Source organism: Perognathus longimembris, chromosome 28, assembly GCF_023159225.1.
Source record: "Perognathus longimembris pacificus isolate PPM17 chromosome 28, ASM2315922v1, whole genome shotgun sequence".
NCBI lineage: Eukaryota > Metazoa > Chordata > Mammalia > Rodentia > Heteromyidae > Perognathus > Perognathus longimembris.
Window position 1 is genome coordinate 25023810 of NC_063188.1, and position 18764 is coordinate 25042573.

The window sequence follows — 18764 nt, forward strand, 5'->3', positions numbered from 1 at the left end:
GGAGACATGTCTCAAGTAGTAGAACACCAGACACCCTGAGTTCAAGCACTAGTACTAGTATATATACCCCCCTTAAAAAAATCAGTGATATGGGATGAATATAACCAAAATATATTACAGGCCTCTAGTGAACCCTTCTCATTGTATAACTGAGATGCACTGATCAAAATGTGGGGGAAATATTTAGTGGGATAATGTGCCTAGTACACAGGGCAGAGACATTAATAAGTGGATGCTGTGAACTTTTATTATTTATTTTTTGGTTGGTCATGGGAGTTGAACTCAGGGCCTAGGTACTGTCCCTGAGCTCTTTCGTTCAAGGCTAGTACTACCCCCCTCCCCGCTTTTTTTTTTTTTGCCAGTCCTGGGCCTTGGACTCAGGGCCTGAGCACTGTCCCTGACACTCTGCCACTTGAGCCACAGCACCACTTCTGGCCGTTTTCTATATATGTGGTGCTGGGGAATCGAACCCAGGGCTTCATGTATGCAAGGCAAGCACTCTTGCCACTAGGCCATATCCCCAGCCCCTACTCTACCCACTTTGTGCCACAACTTCACTTCCTGCTTTCTGGCACCTAATTGGAGGCAAGAATCTCATGGACTTTAGTACGTGGGATGGCTTACAATTGAAATTCTCAGATCTCAGCCTCCTGAGTAGCTGGGATTACAAGCATGAGCTACCAGCACTTGGCTGCTGCTGTGAATTTTAAAGCTGCAGTGTTAATGGTATTTATTTTGGTACCTCCTTTGATTTCCCATACAGTTGATGGCCTCCTGTTTGTATTCCCCCAGCCCCTGAGCCTCACGGTCCAACTTACGCCCACTGTAGTATCATTGTGGGCATGTCTCCCCCAGCACATTGCACTCTCCAGGGACAGACTGCTCTATCAATATGTATTTATGAATTCCAGCACATAGTTGGAAATCAATAAGTATTTGTAGCCGGGCATCGGTGGCTCATGTCTATAACCCTAGTTACTCAGTGATCTGAGGATCACTGTTCGAAGCCAGCCCTGGCAGAAAAGTCTCTTCTTTCCAATTAAACACCAGAAAACTGAAAGTATAGCTGTGGCTCAAAGTTGTAGATTGCTAGCCTTGCACATCAAAGCTCAGGGACAGTGCCCAGGCCCTGAGGTCAAGCCTCACAACCACCACCACCACCACCACCACCACCACCACCACCAAAATACTAAAAATATACACAGCCAGGCTAGGTGCTGGTGGCTCATGATGGTTATCCTAGCTACTCAGGAGGACTGAGATCTGAGGATCTCAGTTTGAAACCAGCCTGGGCAGGAAAGTCTGTGAGATTCTTATCTCCATTTAACTACCCCCAAAGCTGGAAGTGGAGCTGTGACTTACTAGCCTTGAGCAAAAAAGCTCAGAGACAGTACCCAGACCCTAAGTTTTTCATCATTCAGAGTATTTTTTTTTTGCCAGTCCTGGGGCTTGAACTCGGGACCTGAGGCACTGTCCCTGGCTTCTTTTTGCTCAAGGCTAGCACTCTACCACTTGAGCCACAGCTCCACTCCCAGCTTTTTCTATATATGTGGTGCTGAGGAATCAAACCCAGGCCTTCATGTATACGAGGCAAGCACTCTTGCCACAAGGCCATATTCCCAGCCCATTCAGAGTATTTATTAAGCACCTGCTATGTGCCAGGCACATTGGTTACATATTGTCTTGTTTGCAATTTGGGTTCCCCATTAAGACTGGAGCTTAGCTCCAGAGGGCAAGGCAATGTAGCCTGCTCTTTCTTATCTCCCTTGCAGTACCTAACAAATATTGAAGCTGGCACAGTCACCGGCATGTAGCTGCAGAGTTCATGTCTTGCCTTTTAGGCACAAGGGATCCGTGTAAGCTTAGGAAAGGAAGGGTAAGAATGGGGACATCGTAGCTCAAGTCCGCCTTGTGGTCTCAGAGTGTGTATGTTCTTAGGGCTCTCACAAGGTGCCACTTCTCTGTACACATCTAGCCGTCTTCTTGCTCACCCCCCTTGCAGAAGCTCTTTCGGTCCCAGCCATAATGACTAGTAAATAGCTTGCTAATCTACCTAGGAGCTTATTGTTCTACTTAGAGTCTTCTTTGTTTCCTATGTGTTGGGCCATGTCATTATTATCTTCTTGTGAGTCTGGGAGAAGCAGAGGAGAGGCCTGGCTCCTGTTTTAGTCAGTGCCTGTGGGTGATGGGGCCAAGAGCTACATTGCAGTGAGAAGGCCTGAAGCCTTTCCTCTCGAGGTCTAAGCAGTTTGTTTGCCTTCCATTCCAGGCTCACTTGCCATTTGCTGTCATTGGCAGCACAGAAGAACTGAAGATAGGCAATAAGATGATGAAAGCCCGGCAGTATCCTTGGGGCACGGTGCAGGGTAAGTCTCCAGCAGATGGGCTACCTTTGGGTAACCTCTTCTGGCTGTTCCTGCTTGTCCATAGCCACTGTAAGTCCCTCCTTTGTCCAGCAGACTGCTTCCTTAGCTTGGGTCTCTTAATAGCCATAGGGTTCACTAGCAGGCAAACTGGCCCCATGCCTATGTTTTCTGATGTGAGCATGCTCCCATCTCAATGGGGAAAGCTCTATTAGAAATATAATCAAATGGCCATGTCTCTAGTTAGAAGTAGCTCAGGATGTTGGAGTGTCAGGTAAGAATAAAGATACCAACTTGAAAGGAACTTCGTAAGCCAAAATTTGCTTCGGCAGAAGGATGTGCTGTCATCCAAATGTCTGGCTGGGACTGGGAATGTGGCTTAGCCATAGAGTGCTTCCCTAGCATGCACAAAGCCCTGGGTTCGATTCCTCGGCACCTCATAAACAGGAAAAGTTGAAAGTGGCACTGTGGTTGAAGAGGTGGAGTGCTAGTCTTGAGCAAAAAGAAGCTCAGGGACAGTGCTCAGGACCTGAGTCCAAGCACCAGGACTGGCAAAAAATAAAAAATAAATATAAGTCTGGCAAGCGGCTGCTCCCTTTTTATCCCCACCTTTCTGCTCACATTGGCTGAACCCCAGAAGGATGCAGCTTAACTAACAGGATGTAATGAAAACTTAAGGAACTTATAACAGGATGTCTTAAAGTGCTTAGGAAAAGGATATAGATATATGTGACTAAAATCTAATCAACAGGGGCTGGAGTGCTTGCCTCCTACACACGAAGCTCTCGGTTCGATTCCCCAGCACCACATATATGGAAAATGGCCAAAAGGGGTGCTGTGGCTCAGGTGGCAGAGTGCTAGCCTTGAGTGGGAAGAAGCCAGGGAAGGTGCTCAGGCCCTGAGTCCAAGGCCCAGGACTGGCCAAAAAAATAATAATAATAATAAAAAAATAAAATCTAATCAACAAATGCCAAGCCACTTAGCCAAAGCAGAAACCCTTCAGAAAAATCAATTTGTTAGGAAGCAAACTACTTTTCTACAAAAGACAACTTTTCTCACAGCACTGGTAGCTCACAACTGTAACCCTAGCTACATAGGAGACTGAGATCTGAGGATGGCTGTTGAAAGCCAGCCGGGCAGGAAAGTCTGTGAGACTCTTAACTCCAGTTAACCAGCAAAAAAAACAGAATTAGAACTGTGGCTCAAAGTGGTAGAATGCTAGCCTTGAGCATAAAAGCCAAGAGACAGTCCCCAGAACCTGAGTTCAAGCTCCGGACTGGCACAAAATAAAACCCCCAAATAAACAGACAAACAAAAAATACGAATAAACAATCAGATGGACTGGGAGCAATTGAGACAGGATGTGCAAGAAAGCATGGGTACTTGGGTGAAGATGCCAGGAGATGTACCGAATGTTCACAGTAGTGTGTTTGTAATGACAAATTATTAGACACAACCAGATAGCCACAAAGATGACTGAGTAAGCTGGAATATTCATGTAGCGGGATATCACATAACAGTGGAAATTAATGAACTAAAGTTACATTGCCATGAATGAATGTCAGAAATATAATGTTGAGCTAAACATATCATGGAAAAATACATACTGTAGAATTCCATTTGTATGAATTCCAAAATTAATAAGGTAACTATTTTTTTGAGTTTATAAGGGGTATTGTAAAAGTATAAAAGAAGCGAAATGGCCTGGCACTGGTGACTCATGCCTGTGATCCTAGCTGCTCAGGAGGCTGAGATCTGAGGATTGTGGTTTGCAGGCAGCCAGAGCAGAAAGTCTGAGATTTTTTTATCTCCAATTAACCATCAAAATGCCAGAACTGAAGCTGTGGTTCAAAAAGCTCAGGAGAGTACTTAGGACCTGGGTTTAGCACATAGACACAGACACAGACAGAAAGACACAGACACACAGACACACATACACACTGAAAAAAAGAAAAAGAAAAGAGGTCTGGGAATGTGGCCTAGTGGTAGATTGCTTGCCTATCAAGTGTGAAGTCCTGGGTTTGATTGCTCAGTACCACATAAACAGCAAAAGCCAGAAGTGGTGCTGTGGCTCAAGTGGTAGAGTGCTAGCCTTGAGCAAAAGAAGCTCAGGGATAGTGCCCTGGCCCTGAGTTCAAGCCCTAGGACTGGGAGGGAGAAAAAAAGCTGGGGTGCCAGTGGCTCATGACTATAATCCTAGCTGCTCCAAAGGCTGAGACCTGAGGATCACAGTTCAAAGCCAGCCCAGGCAGGAAAGTGCACGAGACTTAACTCCAGTTAACTACCAGAAAACTAGAAGTGGTACTGTGGCTCAAAGTGGTAGAGCACTACCCTTGATCAAAATGAGCTCAGGGATGGTACCCAGGCCTTGAGTGAAAACCTCATGACTAACCAAAAACAAAAGAGAACAAGGAAAGAAAATCAATGCTTAGCCCTAATGTGAGGATATTGGTTAAATTTCATTGCTGGGGAGACACGGGATGAAGAAAAGGATATGGGATCAGAAAAAGGAGGCAAGGAACTTCTAGGAAGTAGCAGCTCTGCCTCCATTTTTGTCAATTGTATTGTATTCTGTTTGTCTATTTGTGTCTGTTCTTCCACTAAAGTTTTAAGCTCCTGAGCATAATATTCATGACTGTGGTTCTGAAATCCAAGTGCCCCGTAATGGTACTGTAGTGATTCTGCATATATTTATGAAACGAGTGTGATATTGCCTGCAAAATAGCTTAGGGCAGACCCTCCTATGATCCTCTTATGAATGAGATTTGGGTTGAGGCACTAATGAACATCCTGAGGGGTTTTTGGTTTGGGTTGTTTTGTTTTGATCATGGGGCTTGAACTTGGATCCTGGACACTATCCTTGAGCTCTTTTGCTCAAGGCTAGCGCTCTACCACTTTGAGCCACAACTCCACTTGTGGTGATTAATTAGAGGTAAGAATCTCTTTTTTATTTTTTAATTTTTTTATTATTTTTTCTTCTTTTTTTCTTATTTATTGTCAAAGTGATGTAGAGAGGTTACAGTTTTATACGTGAGGCATTGGATACATTTCTTGTACTGTTTGTTACCTCCTCCCTCATTCCCCACTCCCCCCAAGAATCTCTTTTTTCCAGGCTGGCTTTGAATCACAAGTCTCAGATCTCAGCTTCCTGAGTAGCTAGATTACCAACATAAGCCACCAGCGCCTAGCTTTCCTGAGATTTTTTTTTATGGTATTGCAGTTTTGTTTTACGCCAGTACTGAGGCTTATATTCAAGACCTGGGAGCTTTCCCTTAGCCTTTTCTGCTCAAGGCACTCTACCACTTGAGGCATAGCTCCACTTTTTGCTGATTGATTACAGATAAGAATGTCAAAGACTTCCCTATTCAGGTTGGCTTTGAACTGTGATCCTCAGATGTCCACCACTTGAGTCACTAGGATTACAAGAATTGAGCCATCAGCGCGCAGGCTGGCATTACAGTTTGATTGCTTCTATTTTGTAACTTTTTTTTTACCTCTGGTAGAAGAGTCAAAGTGGGTGGTACCTTTGCAGGCTGTGTATTACCCAGATCGCAAGGTGCTATCACTGTGAAGATATTTCGCCTCTCATCTGGTTTTGCTTCTGTTGCCCTTCCTTTTCAATATACTTTCAATATCCTGACCCCTCCCTATGCAGTTGAAAATGAGGCCCACTGCGACTTTGTGAAGCTGCGGGAGATGCTGATTCGGGTTAACATGGAGGATCTGCGGGAGCAGACCCACACTCGGCACTATGAGCTGTACCGCCGCTGTAAGCTGGAGGAGATGGGCTTCAAGGACACGGATCCTGATAGCAAACCCTTCAGGTACCGCTCCCACCGGGTAGCTCAGTGCATCCCACCCAGCTGCTATGGAAGCCTTGCCCTTGACCAATCACAGGGCAGGCGAGACATGGGTGCTAGCGAGGCCAGTTCTGCTTGTCCATGCCTTCTCTGTTCTATCCATGTGCCAGGCGAGTTGAGGCCCTGATTAGAAGAATGGAGGAATGGAGGAGATCCAGAACAGCAGCTCCAGTCAGTTGTGCTGGAAGGGAGCCCTGAGTTTGAGGCCTTGTTCCTTAGGGTGATAGAAATGACTGTCCTCTGTCCCACTTTCTTCATCAGTCTCCTGCTGCTCAGGCAGATTTCTAGGCTGTTCTCCCCCCCCCCCCCCCCCATTCTGAAAGGCAGAAAGGACTTAGGAGTACAAGTCAATGGTAGAGTGCTCACCTAGCATGCGCAAGGCCCTGGGATCCATATCCCCGCCCCCCCACCCCCGCCCAAATGAAAGAAACACACAAATTTGAAGAATCAGTTACTTTGCCTACCATGAGGCACTGCAGGCTCTTCATTTGCTGGTTTTGCATTTCAGTGCAAGTTTGTTTTTGACTACAGGAAATGAATAATCAGTGGCATATTTTTCAAAGCAGACTCTTAAGATGCTTTTCAGAGAAGGGGAGTGTTTGGGAAAGAAGTTTATTTTATCCAGATGGGAGTGATAGACCAAGTAGAAGTAGCGGATTTAGATACATGATGTGTGACATAAGCTCTACATTCTAAATTACCATGCGGTGCCCTTTATAGGGTACTGTGGCTCCTGTTGGAAAATGTCAGACAGCAAAAAGCAATCGAGGGGGAAGTTAGTGTAGAGGTGATCCCAGGATACCTGTTCACAGTCAAAAGCTGGCCTGGGGCAGTTCAGGGAGTCTTTTGGCATGGCAACTTCAGGGGGTGGGGGACAACTTTGCACCCTTATGGGAACAGATAATCCAGGGTCCCAGAGGCTGGTAGAAGGTTTGCTTGTCCTCTTTTTTTTTTTTTAATTCTTTCTTTCTCTATTATCAAAGTGATTCACAGAGGGGTTACAGTTTCATACATAAGGCAGTGCTTACATTTCTTATCCAACTTGGGGCCTTGGACTCAGGGCCTGAGCACTATCCCTGGCTTCATTTTGCCCAAGGCTAGCACTCTGCCACTTGAGCCACAGTGCCACTTCTGGCCTTTTCTATATATGTGGTGCTGGGGAATCGAACCCAGGGCTTCATGTATACGAGGCAAGCACTCTTGCCACTAGGCCATATTCCCAGCCCTGCTTGTCCTTTTTGTGGGAACTTCCTTAGCGGTTTCTCTCCTTTGCTTCTAATATCCTTTACCTGGAATGTGCTTCTACCTGGCCATTCAGTCCCTGTCTCTCTCCTTGTGTTCCATCCCAAATACCTGTCTTTGTGTCTTCCCCTCTTCACTCTCGTCCATCCACCCTGCCTATAAACATTCCTACCCTTTCCCAGTTCTTTATTCCTGCCTAGCCTCTGCTCTGCCAAGAAGTTTGGTTCTAGTCAGACTAAAGGAGGAGATACCCTTAGGGGAGAAAGCCAAAGGTATACCATATCTGAACATTTAGAACACTATTTAAGCCAGGATGCTGGTGGCTCATGCTTGTATTCCTACTTAGGTGGCTGAGATGTGAGGATTGTGGTTCGAGGCCAGCCCAGGCAGGAAAGTCTGTGATATCTCCAATTAATGACAGAAAAAGCCAGAAGTGGAGCTGTGGCTCAAGTGGTAAAGTGCTAGCCTTGAACAAAAGCAGCTCAGGGACAGTACCCAGGCCCTGAGTTCAAGGCCCAGGACTGGCAAAAAGAAAAGAAAGAAAGAAAGAGAAAAGAAAGAAAGAAATGTATATATTATCAGACTTATGATAACCCCTCTGTACAGCATCTTCATTGTAACAACCAAATTATATGTAAAAAAAAAGAAATTTGTTTCTGACAGAAAGGAAAAAGAGGTCTATAGTTATTCATTCCTCTGACTCTTCTCTCATTTATTGTCTTTACAAAATGCAGTTTGGCCTCTACCCCCCAATTTTCCACAGAAGTGTGTCTCTCTAAGACTAGCAATTTTACACTGGGAATTACTCTCATTGTGGCTCTCAATGGGCATTTGATGCTGTTACCCACTACCTCCTTATTTTTATTTACTTTTGTGGGTGTGCCACTACTGGGACTTGAACTTGGAGCCTTAGCTTTTTCCACTGCAAGTTAGTGCTTTACCACTTGAGCCACAGCAACACTTCTGGCTTTTTTGGTGGTAAATTGGAGATAAAGTATCTCATGGACTTTGTTGCCCAGGCTGACTTGAACTGTGATCCTCAGATCTCAGCCTCTGGAATAGCTTGGATTACAGGTGTCACTCACCAGTCTTAGTACCCACTTGCTTCCTTCTTGTGATACGCTCTGCCTTTGATTCTTCCAGTACTAGCTTTGTAATTTTCTCCTCCTTTCATTGTGTCTCACTACTCTTTCTCAACCTTAACTTGCAGGCTCATTTTCTTCAGCTTTACTCCTTGAAATGTCAGTGTTCCCACAGGACTCCTCTGCTCTGTGCATTTTTATTCACTTTGCTGCTGCTGCTTTTTCTCCTCACAGCCCTAATTACCACCTAGAAATAGATGACTCCCAAGCTAAAATCTTGGGAGCGTTGAACTCACTGATGCAATTGCATACTGGGCATTTCCACTCAGACATGCCACAGAGGCCCCTCCCTGCAACTCTAGCTGTCCAGATCTAGTTCATCTTCTTCTCTTTCCAGTGCTGCATGTGGAACTGCATGGTGCCCCTATCCATCTGGTAGCCCAGGCTAAAAGAGAATCAGCCTCGACTCTTCCCCTACCCTGAGAGTTCTGACTCCCTTACTGTTAGCTCAAATCCCTCTGTTCCCTACCAGCCCTTAACACAAACATCCTGCCACTTCCGACTTGCATTGTCACAAAGCAGCCATAATGATCTTTCTCATTTGCTGATTATCTCTAGTCAGTCTTCCTATTTAAAACATCTCTGGATATACATATATATACACATATATATGCATTTGTTTTTATGTGTATGTATGCAGGTCCTGTGACTTGAACTCAGCTTTTTTGCTCAAGGCTGCTACTCTACCACTTGGACAAAACTCTACTAATAGATTTTTAATGTTTTATTGGAGATAAGAGTCTCATAGGCTTTCTTGCCTGGGCTGGCTTTGAACTGTGATCCTTAGATCTCAGTCTCCTGAATAGCTAGGATTATAGGGTCTGAGCCACCAGTGCCTGGCTATGTCCTCTTATTATTTTATTTTATTTATCAATCATGGGGCTTGAACTCAGGGCCTGGGCACTGTCCCTGAGCTTCTTTTGCTCAAGGCTAGCACTCTACCACTTGAGCTACAGTACCATTTCCAGCTTTTTCTGTTTATATGGTGCTAAGGAATCGAACCCAGGGCTTCATGCATGCTAGGCAAGCACTCTACCGCTAAGCCACATTCCCAGCCCAAGAGTACATTTCTTTTAGAACCATGTAACCCCTTCCCACGCTCTCTCCCAGATTTTCCTTCCCATTGGATTTGTATTTGCAACCATGTCAGCATTGGAGAAGAGAACCTAGAAGCTGATCCTAGGGAGGATAATCAGGGCCAGTTTTCAATCAAGTCGGAGCCACCAGAAAACCAGAAGTGGAGCTGTGGCTTCCACCTTCTTTGAAGGTAGAGAATTAACCTGGCCATGTTCTTAGCTTACAGGAGACGTATGAAGCCAAACGGAATGAGTTCCTAGGGGAGCTCCAGAAGAAAGAAGAGGAGATGAGACAGATGTTTGTTCAGAGAGTCAAAGAAAAAGAAGCAGAGCTCAAAGAGGCAGAGAAAGAGGTAAATGTGATCCTACGGCTTGGCAGAAAGGAAAGGGAGTTTGCATGTATGACATAGAAGGGGATTCAACTTCAAGAACAGCTATAGGGGAGGCGGGGCTGGGCAGGAACGGGGTGTAGCTTGTCTGGCACAGGGACCCTGCCAGGACTTTGCATTGTGATCCTCAGATTTCAGCTTCCTGAATAGCTAGGATTACAGACATGAGCCACCAGTGCCTGGTTTTATTTACTTGTTTATTTGTTTACTTATTTATTTATTGTGGACTGTGGGGCTTGAAGACAGGGCCTGGGCGCTGTCCTTGAGCTTCTTTGTGCTCTACCACTTGGGTCTATAGCACCACTCCCCGTTTTTAAGTGGTTAATTGGAGATAAGAGTGGACTGACTTTGAATCAGGATTCTCAGATCTCAGCCTCCTGAATAGCTAGAATTATAGACATGAGCCACCAGTGTCCAGCTTTCACTTTCACTTTTTTCTTTCTTTCTTTTTTGAGGTGGGGGAACTCCTGGGGCTTGAACTCTAGGTTTGAGCACTGTCCCTGAGCTTTTGAGCTCAAGGCAAGTGCTCTACCCCTTGAGCTATGGCCCTACTTATTGCTTTTTGAGAGTTAATTGGAGATAAGTCTCACAGAGTTTGCTGCCCAGGCTGGCTTTGAGCTTCAATCTTCAGATCTCAGCCTCCCCTGTAGCTAGGATTATAGGCATGAGCTTCAGTTTTACTTTTTTAAAAATGTGTTTATTTTCAGTTTCACTTTTCTTGTTTTTTGTTTTTGTTTTTGTTGTCGTTGTTGTTGGCTGTGTGCTAGAACTCAGGGCCTGGGTGCCTTCCCTGATCTCTTGCTAAAGGCTAGTGCTCTGTCATCTTCAGCCACAGCTCCACATCCTGCTTTTTAGTGGTTAATTGGAAATAAGAATTTCATGAACTTTCCTAGCCAGGCTGGCTGTGAACTGTGATCCCCAAATCTCAGCCTCCTGAGTAGGAGAAATCACAAGCGTGAGCTACTGGTACCCAGCTACTATGTGGGTTCTTTTAGAGCAGGCACTGATCCTTGATGATTTCCAGAGTAGAGATTTTGACATATCCTGATAAGAGAGCTATCCACAGTATGGTATCTTTTGGTGTCGTCATGGCAATCCCTTGCAGAAATGTCTCTTGGGGTTCCAGGGGCCTTCAGGGTTATAGCCGTGCCAGTCCCCACCCACCCTGGGCTCTGCTGGGCTGGGGAGACTGCTCAGTGGAAACTAATTGCCACATACATTCATGACAGCTCCATGAGAAATTTGACCGTCTGAAGAAACTGCACCAGGATGAGAAGAAGAAGCTGGAAGATAAGAAGAAATCCCTGGATGATGAAGTGAATGCTTTCAAACAGAGAAAGACTGCAGCTGAGCTACTTCAGACCCAGGGTTCCCAGGCTGGGGGCTCACAGACTCTGAAAAGAGACAAAGAGAAGAAGAAGTAAGTAGCAGGTGCTTCTGGGGGTGGTGGCTTCTTCCTCTTTCTCATCTCCTTAGGGAAAGACCTGTGAGGTGAGAGGTCTGGTGACCATGTAGCAGTTGTGGGCTATTCCATGAATTTGGATCCCAACAGAGAATTTTTGCATTCTTGGGAGTTTGGGGAGTTGAGAATAAGGGAGGGGTATAGTTTTAAGAGGCCTCTTGCTTCTGTTTGCCTCACTTACGAAAGCTCTGCAAACTCAAAGCAGATGGTTGAGGAAAGGAAGGAAGGAAGAAAGGAAGGAAGAGGGAAGCTAAGAACATGCACAGCCTAGATGCAGAGAAGCAACACTGAGAGGTGTAGACTTAGAAAAATAGAAGAGGGGAAAAAAAGGGTAGTGGAAGACAGAGACTTAGCAAAAAGTCTCTGAGCCCTTGTCATCCCACAGGTTAGACCTGATGTGGCTTAAAGGCCTACATGCTGGTTCTACTCTAAGGTGCCTCACTTCTCTTTGTCTATAAGTCAACTCTACCCCTGCCTCTGTTCTTACTAGGGACAGACATCTGAATTAAGCTGTTGCTGCTGAAGTCTGCAGCCCTTGCTCTCATTGCTGTCTCTTCTCATTGGCTGCTTCGTTGTGCCCCAGCCTGGAGTACTGAGAACTTAGTGGGGAGCTTTCAGATGCCTGTGTCCTTTGTGTGTCTCCTCCCCACATACTCAAGCTGAGTGCATGCTTTTTAAAACAAATCTCCCTTGCTAAAGCTTTTGCTCACCCGGTGAGTCAATAGGCCCGGCCTCCTTGGGTGTCTGCTTGAGTTAGTTCCCCTTTCCTCATCTCAGAGCCAGAAAAGAGCAATGTGTTTTCTGGGGAGACCTAGCTCATCACAAGGAATCCTCAAGGAGCTCACACATGGAGAGTTTAGCAGTGTCTTTCCTAAAGGCTTTTTAAGATCCAAAGAAGGCTGTGGTTGGTACTTTTTCATTTTAGCCACTTATTCCTAGACTCAACTTTTGATTACTTGCTATAAGAAGCAACATCTCCCTGTCCTGAACCTAGTTTGCCATGTAGGAATAATACCCATGCCTTTTTTTTTGCCAGTCCCGGGTCTTGGACTCAGGGTCTGAGCAATGTCCCTGGCTTCTTGTTGCTCAAGGCTAGCACTCTGCCACTTGAGCCACAGCGCCTCTTCCAGCTTTTTCTATATATGTGGTGCTGAGAAATCGAACCCAGGGCTTCATATATACGAGGCGAGCACTTTACCACTAGGCCATATTCCCAGCCCTAGTCCTGGAATTTGAACTCAGGGCATAGTCACTCTCTTTGAGATTCTTTTGCTCAAGGCTAGTGTTCTACCATGTGAGCCACCACTCCACTTTTGGCTTTTTTTTTGGTAGTTTAGGGGCGATAAAGAATCTCACAGACTTTTCTGCCCAGGCTGTCTTTGACCTGGGATTGTAGATTGAGCTAGGATTATAGATGTGAGCCATGGGTACTCAGCAGGTTCAGAGATGTTTTTTTCCCAAATCACAGAATCTTAAAAATTTATGTCAAATTCTTTGATTGGCATTTTTTGGTATTATCTGATAATGATCAATAAGTCAGAACTGAGTGTTCTTCACACTACATGTTAGCTTATGCTTGTTTTTGTTTTTGTCATGGGGCTTGAAAACCAGGCCTGGCGACTGTCCCTGAGCTCTTTTGCTCAAGGGTAGCACTCCACCACTTCGATCCACCCCACTTCCAGTTTTCTGGTGGTTAATTACTCTTATCAGAGTCTCCTGGACTTTCCTACCTGGGCTGGCTTTGAACTATCATCCTCAGATTTCAGCCCCCTGAGTAACTAGGATTATAGGCATGAGCCACTAGCACCTGGCTTCTTTATGTATTTTTGTTTGTTTATTTACTTACTGCAGTGCTGAGGGGGAGGGGACCCAGGGCTTTGCACTTGCTAGGCAAGCACTCTACCACTGAGACCCAGACTCATTTTTTCTTTTTTTTTTCCTCCAATACTAGGGCTTGAACTCACAGCCAGGGTGCTATCCCTGAGCATTTTTGCTCAAGGGTAGCACTTTGCCACTTGAGCCACAGCTCTACCTCTGCCTTTTTGCTGGTTAATTGAAAACAAGAGTCTCAGGGATTTTCTTGCCTAGGCTGGGGACTGGCTTCAACCCACAATCCTCAGATCTCAGCCTCCTGAGTAGCTAGGATTACAGGAATGAAGCCACCAGTGCCTGGCTAGATTCTAGATTTATTTTATTTTTTATTTTTGGCCAGTCCTGGGGTTTTGAACTCAGGGCCTGGCACTGTCCCTGAGCTTATTCTGCTCAAGGCTAGCATTCTACCACCATAGCCACAGGACCACTTCAAGCTTTTTCTGTCTAAGTGGTACTGAGGAATCAAACCCAGGGCTTCATGCATATGCACTCTATCACTACGCCATATTTCCAGCTGGATTCTGATTTTTTTTCCAGTCCTGGGGCTTGAACTCAGGGCCTGAGCACTGTTCCTGGCTTCTTTTTGCTCAAGGCTAGCACTCTGCCACTTGAGCCACAGCGCCACTTCTGGCTGTTTTCTGTTTATGTGGTACCTAGGAACTGAACCCAGGGCTTCATGTGTGCAAGGTGAGCACTAGCTACTGCTAAGCCATATTCCTAGCCCTCAATTCCAATGTTTAAGATGAGAAAAATAAAAATTTATCTTTCAGCTCTAAGCTGCTGCCTTCATAGTCCCATGGCTTTTGTTAGCTCTGTCTGTAGGTTCACAGCCTGCTTGTAGGACTCCAAAGATTACATGGTTCATTCAGACTGCACCACACCAAGCTACAAATATTCCCTGTTTAAGACATTCAGTGAAAGCTCCCTCTCACATCAGGCTTATCTCCTTGTTGCTCCAAATTCAGTAGCTTCCCTCCACAGCAGTTAGAAGACTCCATGTAAGAAAAACACCTCTTTCTACCAGTCTTCAGATATATTTAGTATGGGCGACAGTGCCTTTTTCCAGTTCTGAGATGTCCTTGCTTCTTAGCAATAAAGGCCTGCCACAACCGCTTTCCTCTTCTATCCTTCCAGATGGGTCAGAGGCTCCAGATCTAGGCTCCTCCTACAATTCCATGAATAGTTAGTTAAATTCTAGAGCACCCAGTTCACCTTCTGCTCCTCTGCTCTCAAGGTGATGCTGCTCGTGGTGGGATTTAGGGGTAAAAATTGTGATCCTAGCATTTCTTTTTTGTGAGATGGTGCTTCGATCTAATCAAATCAGATATTCTGCATTGCCTTCGGCTGCACTTAAGGAGACTAAGAAAGGGTCTCTACTAATGTACCTTTTCTTTCCTCCCTACTACTCCTCATCCTCTCTCTTGGCCCCTACCACTTCATTATTTATTTCAACGCATCCTATTTCATTTCTCCTCACATTTCCTCCATCTTCATCAGTTCTTACTGTTTTACAGTTAACTCTGCTGTTTGCTGCATGCTGCATGAGGCCCAAGGTCCTGGTAAGCTTTATTAACTTGAAATAGAACTGGCAGTGGCTTCTAGAACATGATCTCCCCAACACTTGTCCCTCCCAACACACATATAATGATAAAAATGAGGCTGCTTCCTTAGACTAACTGATTTCCTCTTGTAACTTAGAATATGAAGAAGTAGCATGGTGAGGTTTCAGGCATATATGTGGAATTCTGATCTTTTTTTTTGTCACTCCTGGGCCTTGAACTCAGGGCCTGAGCACTGTCCCTGGCTTCTTTTTGCTCAAGACTAGCACTCTACCACTTGAACCACAGCACCACCTCCGGCTTTTTGGTGCTTAGTTGGAGGTGAGTCTCACAGACTTTCCTGCCCAGGCTGGCTTCAAACCCTAACCCTCAGATCTCAGCCTTCTGAGTAGCCAGGATTACAGATGTGACCTACTGGCATCCAGCTTAGAGAAGCCCTTCTATTTAATCCTACAAGTAACAGTAGCTTCATGAAACCCTCTGATAATGAGATGAGCAGGTGACTTTGGTAGAAAGTATTCTTGAGGACTAGGGTTCTTGTCTACAGTAAATAATGCAGTGACTGGGGTCAGTTTATCAGGAAAAGCCATGATTATCAGGTTTTAATTTAACACAATTAGGTTTATTTATTCTTTTGAAAAGTTTACTGTGGAAGCTAGGTCCTGGTGTTTCGTGCCTATAATCCCTGCTGCTTAGGAGGCTGAGATTTAGGGATCATATTTCAAAGCCAGCCTGGAGAGAAAAGTCTGTGAGATTCTCATCTCTTAAGTAACCACACACACACAAAAGCTGGAAGGTAAAGCTGCGGCTCAGGTGGTAGAGCGCTAGCCTTGTGCATCAAAGCTTAGGGCCAGCATCCCGGTCCTGCGCTAGGACACACACACACACACACACACACACACACACACACACACACACGTTAATTAAAAGTAACTAAATAGGTGCCCATTATTTTCTAACTTCCCTTTAAACTTATGGTCTGTCTGGATTGGGGAATATAAAGTATTGAGAAGATGTCTTATCAGCCATGCTATTAGGAGTTAAAATGAGTTGTGTTATTCCTGGAACTGATTGTTGCAGCTACGGCACTGGGACTTGTGGTGCCTGTGGAAATCTCTCTGAAAAATCCTGAAGAGGAAGTCTATAGAGTTTTGTGAAATGTTAACACACAGGAAACTGGGCGAAAGCATGCTAAAAGAACAATTAAATGATTTCCTGGCTGACTTAAAGGCTAGTACACTGTAATTAAACAGCAGCTCTCCATTTAAGAAGGATGTAAATTCTTAATTATCTCCCCACTGCAGTAGATGTGTCTGTGATTGAGTATGGGATCTAGCCAGAGCCCAGAGTGCAGAATTTATTCCTTTATTTTTGTTTCTGATGGAGCTTGAACTCAGGGGCCTGGGCACTACCTCTGAGTTTTGGGGGTTTTTTTTTGGTTTGTTTGTTCTTTTTTTTCCCTCTAGGCTAGCACACTGCCACTTTGAGCTACAATTCCACTTCCAGCTTTCCAGTTAATTGGAAGTAAGAGTCTCTTGGATTTTCCTTCCAGGACTGGCTTTAGACTCTGATCCTCAGATCTCAGCCTCCTAAGTAGCTAGGATTACAGGTGTGAGCCACTAGTGCCTGACTCAGTTTCTTTATTCTCATTTTCAGTGAGGAGAGTGGGAAATATGTATCTTAGTGAATTGGAATTTGGTTTATTCATATCATTGTACTTGGTTAGACACAATTTCCCTGAATACATTGTTAGTGATCATTCCTAAAATGAGTTCTGAAAAAACTATTTTACAAGAGGCTATTGGTAAATAGCTGGAATACCCAACCCCAAGTAGCTTGGCTTTTCTTGGCAAACTTCTCCCCAGTAGACCACCAAAGCATTTCTGAACTAAGTAGTCTGGGAAGTCCTTACTGACCCAGTACTTGAAAGCAGCAAGTCTTCTAGATGCAGGCTGAGTGAAGTGAGGCTTGCTGTACCACCATAGTTTTTGTGTTACTTAAGCATTCCTACTCATAATTAGGAGAGAAGTTCTATTTGTTTATTTATTTGGTCAGGTGTGGGGCTTGAACTCAGGCCTAGACACTGTTCCTGAGCCTTTTGCTCAAGGCTAGCGCTCTACCAATTTGGGCCACAGCGCCACCTCCAGTTTTCTGGTGGTAAGACAAGAGTCCTGACTTTTCAGAAGGACAGGCTTCTAAACTGTGATCATCAGATCTCAGCCTCCTGATTAGCTATGATTGCAGGCATGGGCCACCAGTGCCTCAGCTGTAAGAGAAATTCTACCATGACCTGCATGCTGGTATACATCCTGGGTCTCAGTGGTTATTGGTCCCTGGTGTACACAGTAAGTGGACAATACAAAGTGTACACATATCGAAACATAGCCATCTTCCTACAAAGCCCAGAACATAGGCAATAATGCAGTGGAGTTTTTCTTCTTTCTTGTCTGACACTGGGGACCTGAACTCAGTCCCTGATGCTTTTGCTCATTGGGTAGCACTCTACCAGCTGAGCCACACCTCCCACCCTTTCAAGGATTGTTTTGTTGGGTCTGAGACCAGGATTCAAACTTGACAGTGGATTTTTCTTTTTTTTTGGTTGGTCCTGAGGTTTGAACTCATGGTCTGGGTACTGTCCCTGAACCTTTTTGCTCCAGGCTAGCACTCTACCACTTTGAGCCACAGCACTACTTCCAGTTTTCCGGTGGTTTCATTGGACATGAGTCTCCTGGACTTTCCTGTCGGGACTGGCTTCTACCTGGTATCTTCAGATCTTAGCTTCCCGAGTAGCCAGGATTATAGGCGCTAGCCACTGGTGCCTGACTGACAGTGGATTTTTTCATTGCTCTTGTTATTATTCTTTCCCTAGAAAGTAGACAAAGAATAAAATAAGAGGCAAACATTCATGTAGTATTTATTACTTTTTAAATTTTTTCTCACTTGTACCCTGTTTCTCTGTGTGATAGCCATCTTTACCATACCTCTGAGAGGTAGAGGAAATAATTTGAAGGACTTAATCAAGGACCACATGGTGTGTTAGTGGCGAAACTGGAACAATAATACATATAGGCCTAATTCCTGGCATAAATTTCCATTTACTTGGGGTGTATGTGTGTGCGCGTGCATGCATTTGTGTGTGCATAACCACAGTGGGTACTTATATATCAAAGTTTTTTTGATTAAGTGCCTGCACAGTTTCATATGCATATACTTCCAAGGATACCTTCCAAATAACTACTAGTCCTGATTTGTTTAATTGGGGGGAGGCAGTCCTGGGGCTTGAAATCAGGGCCTAGGCACTGTCTCTGAGCTTCTTTTGCTCAAGGCTAGCACTGTACTACTTGAGCCACAGTGCCACTTCCAGCTTTACTATTTATTGTGGTGCTGAGGAATTGAACCCAGGGCTTCATGTATATGAGGCAAGCACTCTTGCCACAAGGCCATATTCCCAGCCCCCTAGTCCTGGTTTTTCATGGGATATATGTTCTGTTCGTCATGCTTTTTGTGTCACTGTAACAAATCAACCTAAGAGAGGAAAGATTTCATTTGGCTTATGGGTTTCAGAAGCTTAATGGTGGTTTCTGGCTCTATTAGTGTGGGTCTTTGGCAAGGCAGAACATCATAGCAGATAAGGGGTAGTATAGCAGAGCTGCCCATTTCATGGGGGCTGGGAAGAAAGGAGGAAGGAAGGAGCCAAGGGCAAAAGCATGTCTTTCTAGGGCACATCCCCCTATTATCTTATTATGAATTCATCAAGGGGTCATGATCCCATTAGATCAGAACCTCCAGATCCAATCAC

General features: G+C 44.9%; 1 protein-coding gene across 4 annotated transcripts in view; it reads left to right on the forward strand.

Annotated features, from left to right (window-relative positions):
- Septin6 (septin 6) overlaps window positions 1-18764 on the forward strand; it is a 77615-nt gene that overhangs the window by 53170 nt on the left and 5681 nt on the right. For 3 of the 4 annotated variants that reach the window (XM_048335932.1, XM_048335930.1, XM_048335931.1), the window contains exons 6-9: window positions 2270-2366; window positions 6019-6187; window positions 9904-10036; window positions 11302-11492. In XM_048335932.1, the coding sequence (XP_048191889.1) occupies window positions 2270-2366; window positions 6019-6187; window positions 9904-10036; window positions 11302-11492 (590 nt within the window). Of the gene's footprint in view, window positions 1-2269; window positions 2367-6018; window positions 6188-9903; window positions 10037-11301; window positions 11493-14920; window positions 14966-18764 lie in introns of all 4 variants that reach the window. The other variant, XM_048335933.1, reaches the window with a different exon arrangement.